The 12,618-nt window shown below is 40.2% G+C and overlaps 1 protein-coding gene across 2 annotated transcripts in view; it reads left to right on the plus strand.

Annotated features, from left to right (window-relative positions):
• The first annotated feature begins 498 nt into the window (after nucleotides 1–498).
• Nucleotides 499–12,618, plus strand: part of LOC134791708 (WD repeat domain phosphoinositide-interacting protein 2) — a 36,681-nt gene continuing 24,561 nt past the window's right edge. The window contains exons 1-2 of one of the 2 annotated variants that reach the window (XM_063762817.1): nucleotides 499–799; nucleotides 3,264–3,425. In XM_063762817.1, coding sequence (XP_063618887.1) covers nucleotides 723–799; nucleotides 3,264–3,425 — 239 coding nt within the window. In that variant the 5' untranslated portion in view covers nucleotides 499–722. The remainder of the gene's footprint in view (nucleotides 800–3,263; nucleotides 3,426–12,618) is intronic. The other variant, XM_063762818.1, reaches the window with a different exon arrangement.

The raw sequence follows: 12,618 nt of genomic DNA on the forward strand, positions 1-12,618 counted from the left end.
AATTGTTACCACATATATAAAATAATTTTAAAGAAATTTTGTAAAATGGAAAATTTGTTGAAATAAATAGAAGAAGTAATTTATAACCACATTTGAATACATAACCTGCTAAATATTGCATACTGCACGACCTTTAAACTAGAAAGCAAGCAAATAGAAAATGTTTATTTTAGGCTTGTAACATTATTTTTGATTTTGACATCAACCACAGACTATATAGGATGCGTTCAGTAGAACAGTGCTTAATGAATTACTAATCACAGTGTATCTATGGCAATAAAAAGAATTATTATAATTATTGAACAAATTCATTACCTTTATGATGAGATGCTTCACGTGAACACTTTAACAAACGAATGAATTTACAAAGAGAAGCGTGTAAACAGTATTCAATCGATTTCCTTGACAAGAATGAAATCGTTCTCAGAAATGTCAGTGACAGGCGCATCCACCAATCGGAAGCAATCAGATGATTGTGCTGCGTTTGGAGGGGCGATTGAAGTGAAGGCGACTGCGACTGCCATCCATCGCAAGCGGAGGGAGGGGGCTTGTTTTTAGCAGCAAGGTCGTTCTTTGTGTCAAAAAATTCTTAGTTCTGTTGTGACGATACTCAGTTTATAATAATACAGTGAGTGTTTGTGTTCCGTCGCAAAGGTCGTTGCGCGCGTATGTCGTCCGTAGTCGATAGTAATTAAACAGACCCGTACACTTCTAACGTTCCAATGAGTTTGGGAGGAGGACAAAACACAGATGGATCAAACGCAGGAGGAATATTTGTTCAATTTAACCAGGATTGCACGTAAGTGTGTAGCATACGTTAGGTGGTGGAGGCGGAAGAAGGAAGGTTGAGGTGTAGACGCCTAGGGCGCTGGCGCTGAAGCTCGAGTAGCCCTTCGGGCGCGCGCACTGTTGCGGTGATGCAATATGTCATTGCCAACTGTGTCGCAACAGCGCAGCGTCCTCTCCCATAACAAACGTAGTAAACAAATATGGCGTCTAACGGGCCGCGAATTTGCGTTCGCGAGTGGGTCAAGGAAGCTCTCGGGCCTCCGCCGTGCCCGCGGCGGCTGCACTCGGGCCGCGGGCTCTCCCCCCGCGGGGCTGGCCAAACAGCTGATGCTTGTTTTGAATACTCCCTTATCAGTAGATCAGTTCAATGTCAAAATGAATTATTGATAGAGATGTGAATCATGTGAATGTCCTATACATTGTAGAATATGACTGTCCAGTTGCTCTGCTTGCCCTTGTGATTGCTGGTTGTTATGAAACTTGTGATAACATTAGCGTTTCATTGTTCAAGTGTGACAAAGCCTTATGCACTTGTTCTTCGCTATGATCGTAGTGCATGTCTGCTGTCTTTTGTTTGTTCATTAGTAGGTCATTGTTAAGGTTTCAAAACTAAAACTTTTAAAGTACATTTACATGAGCATCTATAGAAGGTTTATTCAATAAGCATTTCAGGAAGTTGGATAAACAAAATTTTAAATTTGCACAGGGTATGTTTCCATGAGATACAATATTATTTGTTTATTGTGATTTCCCCATGGTAACAATTTTAATTTTGACTTACTGCTGCTGCACCGTTGCTCCACAAAAATGTACCTTAAAGCCTATCAGTTCATCATTTTCCTCGCATTATCCCGGCATGCCACGGCTCATGGGAGCCTGGGGTCCACTTGACAACTAATCCTGAGAATTGGCGTAGGCATTAGTTTTTACGAAACCGACTGCCATCTGACCTTCCAACTCAGAGGGTAAACTAGGCCTTATAGTCCGGTTTCCTCACAATGTTTTCCTTCACCGAAAAGCGACTGGTAAATATCAAATGATATTTCGAACGTAAGTTGCGAAAAACTCATTGGTACGAGTATGGTTTGAACCCGCCATCTCCAGATTGAAAGTCGCACACTCTTACCGCTAGGCCACCAGCACTTCAAGACTATCAGTTATCAATCAATAATGAATTAAAGAAATGTATTTGGTCATTTATATCCAATTTAAAATCACCTGATGTCTTATAGCCAATTTAAACTAATTTTAACAGTATTAAAGTAATACCTTTCATAATTAGATAATTACACCAACTGCATTTGTACTTAGAGAATAAAATAAGTATTTTTCTAGTCTATATTTAACTTCTATATTACTATACCTAACTATATGTCTATACCTAACTAAACTGGTTTAATTATATCTTATTCAAATTGAATAAAAAGATCCTTATTTCTTCAAAAATTTCAATAATAGCAGTAGGTATTTATTAATATTTTTGTTTCAACTTCCTTTTAACTAACTTAACTGCAACTTGAATTTCATTCTACTCTAAGGATTCTGTTTATAATCTCCTACTAGACTAGCAATGGATTAACCGTGTAATGAAACCCCTTCATAGAGATTAACCTTCACTGCACTCTTGATTCGAATTACCGCTGTTATCATTAATCTAGTCTTAGGGCTACCGGCCCTTAGATAGTTAAAGTGACCTCAGTCTATGTAATTATTTCGCAGTAGTTTAGGATTTAAAACTTGTGGCAATTGGAGCTGTTTCCCACTGACGTCCAGTTTTTTGCAGGTACGGTTTTTCCAGTCCAGTTTTCTTTAGTATGCATGCAGGATCCCGCAAACAGAATCCTCGTGTGAAAGTTACTATATTAGCACCTACACTACTAAAACGGGATCCTGCAAAAAACCGTACCCGCAAAAAACTGGATGTCAGTGGGAAACAGCTCTTAGTGGTTGTAATCTTTTGAAAAGCAAGGATTCAAAGAATTGATTTTGACATTAAGCCACATAATTAAATACATTTCATTTCTGTTTCTGTAATTTCATTATGTCTTGCAGTATCCGTAAAAATAACATATTTATGTAATATGGATCGTTTTTTTTTAGCAAAATGGAAAATAATGACCAGTTATTCAATAATATTATTTAGATAAAATAAATGTTTATTGCCAAAAAAAAAAACATTCATATTATCCTAGCTAGGACCTAATCTGTTTACATGCACTTGAGACTCTAACTAAGCGGCACTTGCACCATCCCACTAACCCGAAGTTAACCAGTTAAACCTGGAGTTACCATGGTTACCAGTACAATTGGACACTGAGTTAACGATTTAACCGGTTAACCCCGGGATGGTGCAAGTGGCACTAAGAAATATATCAAACATAACTTTACCATTACCTATCTCTATCGCACGCACATAATTATATTGCTGTTCCGCTGGCACAGTGGCATCATTAATAACCATCCTTGTCTTCCAGATCACTGGTGGCCGGCAGCAGCCAAGGCTACCACCTGTTCGCGCTGACCCCCGACGATGGGGTCGAGGAAATATATGCGTCCCGCTCTGGCCAGGACACCTGTCTCGTCGACCGGCTCTTCAGCTCCAGCCTCGTCGCCGTGGTCACCGTCGCTGCGCCCAGGTAAGCAACACTCACAGACAAGACATCCTCCAGACTGAGCCAGGCGTGGCTCACTCCGCGATTTCGTCGCTTTGCTACAGGTAGCTAAAAGCTAAAAGTACATCCGTTCGGCCCCAATTTTGGGGTTTGCCATAAGCCGCGCGTGGCGCTAGGTGGCGACCTAGCGGCCATATCTGTGCTGATCGTAACAGACGCGTTTTGTTAAATAGAGCGTGAGTCTTCTGTACCTAGTACTATTATTTATTCTGTGACTGAGCATAGTAGCGCTACTTCCTCTGCCACAAATATACGGTAGTTTTACTCCATTTTCGAGTCAAAGTGTCTTTGTGTGACGCCCGTGTCTTTAAACGGACCAATCACGGCACGGGACTCGCTCACCTCGTCCCCCGCACTCTAGTATTTTTGGCAGCATCGGTTTCATGAAATAATTACTCTAAACTCCGTTTAGAGGATTCCTAGTCTATGGCAACTCTCGTAGAACCGGGGTCATATCACTGTCTCTCTCGCTTTACCTACGACCACGTGAGTGGGACTGAGAAGTCCTGCGACCCCGGTCGTCAGTTTGGTTTACGGATAGTGACAGCGGTGGACCTTGCGTGTTTGCTATAAGCAAAAAAAATAGATAGTATAGAGGGGTCCTGTCATTGTAAATTTTGTAGTCACTGTAAATTTACTGCCATCTATCGACACACGACTAAAACTCAAAATGAAAACGTATAAAGTTATCAAAAAATGTATATATATGGATAAATGATGTTATTATTTTTATATCATTTTGATCCATGTTCATTCACTGATATCTATTTGTTAAAATTGTTAAATATGAAACGGTGTCGTCACGCCATCAGCAGAGGATAGGCTAAAGGTGTGTGCGGCATCTATTCGAGAATGACTTTTACTTGAATTCCGAGGCACGTTTTTTCCTTAGACTTTATTCGTCTTATACGAAGTTACATATGTCTTTGCTATAAGTTTCACGAATTATCAGTTAACAAGAAGATAGTAATAGTAATAGTAACCTATAATAGCCGGTCAAACAAGTTTGTCAGTAGAAAAAGGCGCGAAATTCAAATTTTCTATGGGACGATAACCCTTCGATAATCTTAATTCAACAATTACAGTCCATGAGTAAAAAAAAATTTGATATCTTACGATATCTTATCGCAAGGGATCTAAGATAACTTAAGATGTTATAGCTCGGTATATTACGATATATTTTGGTATATTTCGTCTCTCTCACAATGTAGGTGCTAGACAGAGAGTGATATATATTTTGGTATCGTTGGCGTGTGTGTTGCACTTAGCGATACTCTTAGAGTCTAAGATATCTGTCGGTATCTTACCGATATCTGCCTATATATTATCGCTCCGTCTGTGACGGGCTTTATCTAAACTAAATACACCGACCTTTAATTTTCCTATATGACTTTGATATTACATATAGTGTAAATAAACAACATATAAACAAGTTTTGATGGCATACCTGTAGGTAAACGTCTTATCTAATAGGTATAAACAAATTGCTTGAGTAAATACATAATAAATATGTTACGTACAAGTCAATTTTCTTTTAATTTTTTTTATTAAAACTACCTTAAGTGCTTGCGCGAATATCATACATTTAAATGGTGTAAATATATTTTTGGGTCCCGTACATATGTACCTAACGACAACTATGGAGTGAACTGTCCCCCGGCCCGCGTTATTTCCGGACCGATACCGACCTTCAAACCTTCAAGAAAAAGAGCGTACTCCCATCTTAAATGCCGGCAACGCACTTACAACCCCTCTGGTGTTGCGTGTGTCCATGACGTAGACCGCGAGCCTGGAACAGATTTCCATGACCAATCGCCTCCCGGGTTGATGATTTGATGAATCCTCATGGACGTAAGTAGCCGCTGCGTTGGTGGGTTGAGGAATGGCAGCCACAAAACATGTAAAAAAAAAAATTGTCATCGCCTTCAGTTACTTGCATAAACATGTAAACAAGCGGGATATTTGCTCCTGGCCCGCTGTCTAATTATTGCTTTAACCAGCGGGCGATTCGTCTGCTATATCATAAGTAAAAAAACAAACCAAGAGAAATCGTTGTCTAAACTAAAGATTACATTATGTTTACATAACAAATGTTTGTTTAGCCTCAGCCGGGCGTAGGAACAGTTTAGTTTTCGAAGTTGGCAAGTCAGCAATATCGTCATTTCTACTTATAATAGTTATTTCTCAACACTGACGGCACTTGGCATGGCGCTGGACACGGAGAGGAATGCTGAATGAAATCTGATGTAATCGTACGGGCGTTTTGTTTACTAGAACTGTTATTTATCATGAAGAGGAACATTCTGAGTTGAGGTGAGGGCCGTTTCGAGCCCTTGAACTAGAAATGTGCGGAAAAAGCTGGAAAACTTAAACGAAAAATAAACTACTCACGAGTGTTAGTCACGACTTGAGGTGCACCGGATATTCGGTTACTATCCGGTATCCGGCCTATCCGGCCATGATTTTAATATCCAGCCGGATACCGGATAGTGACCTACTATCCGGCCGGATACCGGATAGTAAAATTGCTTGATTTCAGAGTAAACTAATTGGATTTAAGAAACAGTCTTGATCATAATCGTACTTGTTTATTATTTTAAAACAATTTAAACATTCCACTGACTTGCACGCGCACTCATTTTGAACTTAGAAATGTGTCCGCGCGAACGTTCACTAGGAAACAGGTCAAACCTGCAGAATGCTTCTTCTTCCTCGCGTTATCCCGGCATTTCGCCACGGCTCATGAGAGCCTGGGGTCCGCTTGACAACTAATCCCATGATTTGACGTAGGCACTAGTTTTTACAAAAGCGACTGCCATCTGACCTTCCAACCCAAAGGGGAAACTAGGCCTTATTGGGATTAGTCCGGTTTCCTCACGATGTTTTCCTTCACCGAAAAGCGCCTGGTAAATTCAAATGATATTTCGTACATAAGTTCCGAAAAACTCATTGGTACGAGCCGGGGTTTGAACCCGCGACCTGCGGATTGCAAGTCGCACGCTCTTACCGCTAGGCCACCAGCGCTTCTGCAAACCTGCAGAATGCGCACCTGTAAAACCGAAATGTAGGTATAGTTAGTTCCGCTGGCCGAATATTCGGCGGCCGGTATCCGGCCAAACAACTATCCGTTGCATCTCTAGTCACGACTGCTTTATACTATAGACTCTATAGGGTATAGGTAAATCGGTAATCCGTAAAACAAACTGTACCCCTAAGTGTAAATTTCATTCGATAGCGTGACGTGCCGTAGGTACGCGTAAGTTTTCGTTAAGTGTCATTTTGTATAGGATTTTGAGTTTCCAAAACGTCCCGCTTGGCGCGCTGTTCAAAATCCCATATAAAAATAGACAACGCAAACGCGACCTGACGACCGACGTTGTAAAACTTCTCATTCACACTTGCATAGTTGTAGCAGGAGTGAAAGAGATGGTAATGTGATCTCGGTCGTCATTTTGGTTTGCGGATAGTATAGGTGCTGTTGGCAGAGGGCACAGACAAGACATCCTCCAGACTGAGCATAGTAGCTCTACCCCCTCTGCCACGCATACGGTAGTTTTACTCCATTTTTGAGTAGAAAGTGTCTTTGTGTGACGTCCGTGTCTTTGAACGGACCAATCACGGCACGGGACTTCGCTCACCTCGTCCCCCGCATACGGTAGTTTTACTCCATTTTTGAGTAGAAAGTGTCTTTGTGTGACGTCCGTGTCTTTGAACGGACCAATCACGGCACGGGACTTCGCTCACCTCGTCCCCCGCACCCCCGTATTTTTGGCAGCATCGGTTTCATGAAATAATTGCACTAAACTCAGAAAACCAGCGCCGTTGACCACGCTAATCGTGCCAGCTGCATTGCTGAGTGGAGACCATTTCGGCTTCACATCTCTATTTCCACTGTTTTGTTTATCTTTGCCCTGTGCTTGTATATAGATGTGTTATTTGTATTGATGTGTTGTCTGAATAAATGATTTCTATTCTATTCTATTCTAAACTCCGTCTAGAGGATTTCTAGTATATGGCAGAGGCAGAGGGTTAGTAAACTCTGCATCCCCTCAAGTCATTCGACCATTGTCCTTGACGGTATCGGACTAGAGTTGAGTGTATAAATACCTACGTGTCTAGCAGTAAACAAACAACGAGTCAATGTGACCGCAATTAGGACTTGAGCCTCCGAATAAAACTCCGTCAACAATTCTGCAGATTGTAGCTAAATATTAGCAAAGACATATGTAACTTCGTATAAGACGAATAAAGTCTAAGGAAAAAACGTGCCTCGGAATTCAAGTAAAAGTCATTCTCGAATAGATGCCGCACACACCTTTAGCCTATCCTCGGCTAGATGGCGTGACGACACCGTTTCATATTTAACAATTTTAACACATAGATATCAGTGAATGAACATGGATCAAAATGATATAAAAATAATAAAATCATTTATCCATATATATACATTTTTAGATAACTTTATACGTTTTCATTTTGAGTTTTAGTCGTGTGTCGATAGATGGCAGTAAATTTACAGTGACTACAAAATTTACAATGACAGGACCCCTCTATACTATCTATTCTTTTTCATATTAGTAAACAAAATACGCGTTATTGTATTGTAAGTCAATGCGTTTTTATTTTTGAAGTGAAAACTTCTTTAGCGGCGCTGAGCACTTTTTGTGATGGGGAAAAAATGTTAAACTCGCGAGAGCGTTAGACGTAAGACGTGACGTCACGTGTGACGGACACTGTTACAAAGTCATTGAGTTTTTCTTTTTTTATTTAAATGCCATTTAGTGAGTTTCCCTCAAACTGGTACTATTATAACTCTAGTACTCACAGTGATGTGCTTAGGGGTTTCAAGTAATGCGACGAAATAACGCTAGATGGCGTTAACCTCGATTATACATAGGGGCTGTCCATAAATTACGTCATCGATTTTGTCCCCCCCTAAAATCATCCAAAAATCATGCTTCGAATGACCCCGTTTGCTCCTTCGTCATGCTACCAGCATCCGATGTCCAGACCCCCCCATCCCTAATTTGAAATGACGTAATTTATGAATAGCCCCATAGTGCTGCAGACATTTTGCACTAGTCATTGAGTTTTCACTTCTGCCGGCACTCCCGGAGTGCAACCCGTTGTTTTTTTTTGTAAACCGGTTGTCTCATTTTCAAACCCTCACATCTTCGTCCCAGATAACACCAGAAAGCTCAAATTTACAAGATAAGCTGGGGAACATATGAAAAATCGGCCATGCCATGAATTTTAGACCAAGGTTTTCTTGGACTTACACTTATGACAAAAAAATATTGATTATTATTTTTAGATCAAAAGCTTTCGGCCAGGTGTTGTGTAATTATTTAATTAATATTCCAATTAGATATTCCTCAGCCGCCGCTTGCTACTGACGCGCTGTATGCGTACACGCAGCTTGCGTCACGCATTAATACGCAATTTGCTATCTACTGCAGCGATAACGATACATCAGGCCAATTCGAACGTACACTGTTATCAGGATGACATCTAACTGATGGTGATGTCATTCAGTTATCGTGCATATCCGCTCGCTCGTACTTATCCGTACATGTACCTAATGAGTGAATTGCAAAAAATTTGTACGTAATTAAGCGCAGTTAAGTAGCTGTGATTAGTCTTAACTTAATTGATTCATTTGTGTTACGAAAAATTAACTATGTAAATTGTATCGTATTGTATTTATTGTACTTAATTTGTACACATTGGTATAAGTCTATACAGGGTGGAACATTTCTAGAGACTGAGCGGAAAGGATAATGTTATCTAAGTGATCTACAATCGAGTTATTATAATCGTAAAGCTGAAGTAACAAGTAAAACAAAATCACTAAAATGAAATATTTTTATATCAGTGACAACCCTACACGGATATTTACATTTTAAATTGACACATGTCATGTCATACAATAGGATCTACTTGCTAGGGTTGTAACATACAGATTTATGCACTAATGTTTAACAAACTGTATCCCTAAAACGGTTAGAAATATTAACGTGATTAATAAGTGAAAAATAAAGTACGTAGCCTAAACAATTCCCCGTTTGCGTAAAAGTCCTTCGTTCTGTTCCACCCGATATATAGCATACGCTAACACACTTTCATGCATCTAACTTAAATAGAAATGGCTTAACTGTGGTAACACAATGGAATCAATTAACTTTAGATTAATTACAGGTGCTTAACTTAACTATGTACAAATTTCTTGCAATTCACTCTAATGGCGCGGGCGCGACGCACGATAACTAAATAACATGACTCAAATATCATTCTGATGTCAATATACGTTCGACATGGCCTGCAAGCCACTAACTCCATTTCGGTTCATTCGTTCTATAAGTACGTTGATTTTCGGGTGTCCCGATTTTTTAACTGTACATCGTTGGACATATTACAAAAGGCATAAGGTCCACCGATGTACAGTTAACAGTGTGGGATATGGATCGATGGTACATATCAAAAGGCGTCGACTGCCGGGATCGGGGTGTTCTACATTTGATAGACATTACAATTGCCCTTATCTTTACTAGTAACAGTGTAGGACTGTAAGTAATCGCTAATGTCGTAATGTCCTTGGCCTGATAAGCCAAATGTTGGCAGAATCTGGACTGTTAGGCGGTTATCAAACTAGTGCGGACGCCCCGGTGTGATTGTAGCGGGTCACACGGTTATTTGTATTACGGGCACGGCTAATAGGGAATATTAGGCAAAGCTCTGCATAGGTGGCACAACTAGCACATACAGTAAACAAACCTCATTGACACATCATGCGTCACTAGGTCAATCACATGGCCTACCGTGAAACACGACAATCGAAAGTTCGGTTTCCGCTTCTATCACTCTTGCCTATTCGATCGATAGAAAAGCAGATAAAGAAATTTCGATTTTCGAGTTTCGCGGTAGGCCACCTGTAAACAAACCGCCTTGATGCATCAATGTCATAGTGAAAACTTGTCAAAAAACTGTTTACGGCAGTGGTGGGCAAAGTACGGCCCGCGGGCCATCTCCGGCCCGTGAATGGATTTTATACGGCCCGCCGCCGGTCCTATGAAATAATTAGTATATGACATTGGCCTACGATTATCACAAATCAAAATAAATTGTGGCTACAATTCTGGCCCTCCACTTAAATTTCCTAAACTTTCTGGCCCCCCCATGAAGGAAGTTTGCCCACCACTGGTTTAAGGCCTAGTATGTATAAGTTACTCCATGGTTTACTAAACAAATTAGTGCTGCACTCAGGCGGCAGAACATTGCAGTAATATGTACTCCCTATTGAATAAACTGCTCAATGATTGGTATATTAGGTAAATCAGAAATAATTTATTGTCAGGCATCAAAGGCCTAACACATACCTTACAGACTAACATACATACAATAATAGATTAAAAACTATGAATAATTTTGACGAGACAACAGTTTTTTTGCTGCGTCACCTGTTCTTGTATAGGATTTGGCAGATTCCCACAGAACAGAACTGTATATGAAGTACTAGTCAATGCTCCTAGCTCCTATCTTTTTGACCGAAAGTCTACAGCAGCCTTAAAATAAGGTTCCGTGGGATGTTCACAAAGGGGTACTTTTCCGCAAAAGAAAAAATATAAGGAGAGAATGTCTTAAAACGACTAAATGAAAACCCCAAAGAGACGAAAAGAGGTTTCCATCTTCATTAATCTTGAGTTACGATTAGGGTTTGCACGACGGATCCGAAATGTATGGGGAGATCCGCGGATCCGGATCCAGATCCGGATAATTTCATACATTTCGGATCCGGATTGCAAACCCTAGTTACGATTAGTATAGAAGGCCTTCAAGAGGTCACGCATCATATTCACTTGGGAATGTGTATATTTTTCTAACCTTGCATTGATTGACACTGACACCTACACATTTTATACTGTAGTAAAATTAATTGTCAACATTTCAAAAATTTTCCAACTCACGCTCTTACACTGTCGTAATAAGATCGTGGTTAGGTTGTGCACAAATTTTCCCAATCGCGATATGAAATTAGTGAAATTACATTTTCTACATCGTAAATGTCACTTTATGCCCTCGTAATAAGGTCTTGGGTTGACTGCACGCTTGTGAGCTTGTCGCGATGTGTACCGGCCGTCTATTTCTGTGCGGTCGCGACGTGAACTTGGCCCTGGCTCTTACACAACACCGTCCCGATTCGGACAACGTCCGTAAATATTAGCAATACTTCTGTCTGATTGGTAGACCTTATGTCTTGGAAATAAGGTTCATGTACTGTCAGTTAACAGTGTGGATGTAGATGGTATAACAAGTCTCTTGCTCTGTCTGCACCACACAATTGTTTACTATCTCACTCTAACAGTTAGCGGCTATTTCGTGCCTTCCCCATCGTTTGACATTCCGCCCTTGCCGAATGGACCAAGGATACTTAGCAAGACTCTTCTGGCCATCGCTGGATCCTATGTTTTTTCAATGAAATTCGTATACCTACGAATTTTCAAAAAACCAGTACCTACATTGCCATGGAATGGACCATGGTAGATTAATAGCGGGGCATAGACCATATCCGTAATATGGCAATCCGGAGTTAGAGTTAGACGAAGATAAGTCTGCAACGATTTTGATAGCACACGCATTGCAAGTAACTATTATTTTAAACGTCAAATTTCGATGAAATTATGACGTATAAATAACACTTGCACTGCGTGTGCTATGAAAATCGTCGCAGACTTATCCTGGTCTAACTCTAGTTGGATATGGGGCTCAAACGTGACAAATATGCAAACTGGTGTGAATCGAAAGGGTCAACTATGAAAATAGATACGGCAAATTTGAGAGAGAATAGAAGCGAATTACTAAATAACAATGTATCAGACAAGGACAAAGTCGCCCTCGTCTTTTAGATTTGGTCTAGGAAAGCACGAGCGACATTCAATGCGACCTAGAGATGAATTTAATTCAATAACGTCGTATGTAACTATTGAGTTAATACACAGATAAGACGTTTTTGTTACGTTCGAGACACGTTAATTAATGTACAAGTTATGAACCTTATTTCTATGGATTAAGGTTCAAATTTTAACAGTGTTTTTGGTCTTTTACGTGTGTAGGTGTAGATTAGAGTTGCATTCTTAATGGTTTGTTATTTTAGTAGGAT

The sequence above is a fragment of the Cydia splendana genome, chromosome 6, assembly GCF_910591565.1.
Source record: "Cydia splendana chromosome 6, ilCydSple1.2, whole genome shotgun sequence".
Classification (NCBI taxonomy): domain Eukaryota; kingdom Metazoa; phylum Arthropoda; class Insecta; order Lepidoptera; family Tortricidae; genus Cydia; species Cydia splendana.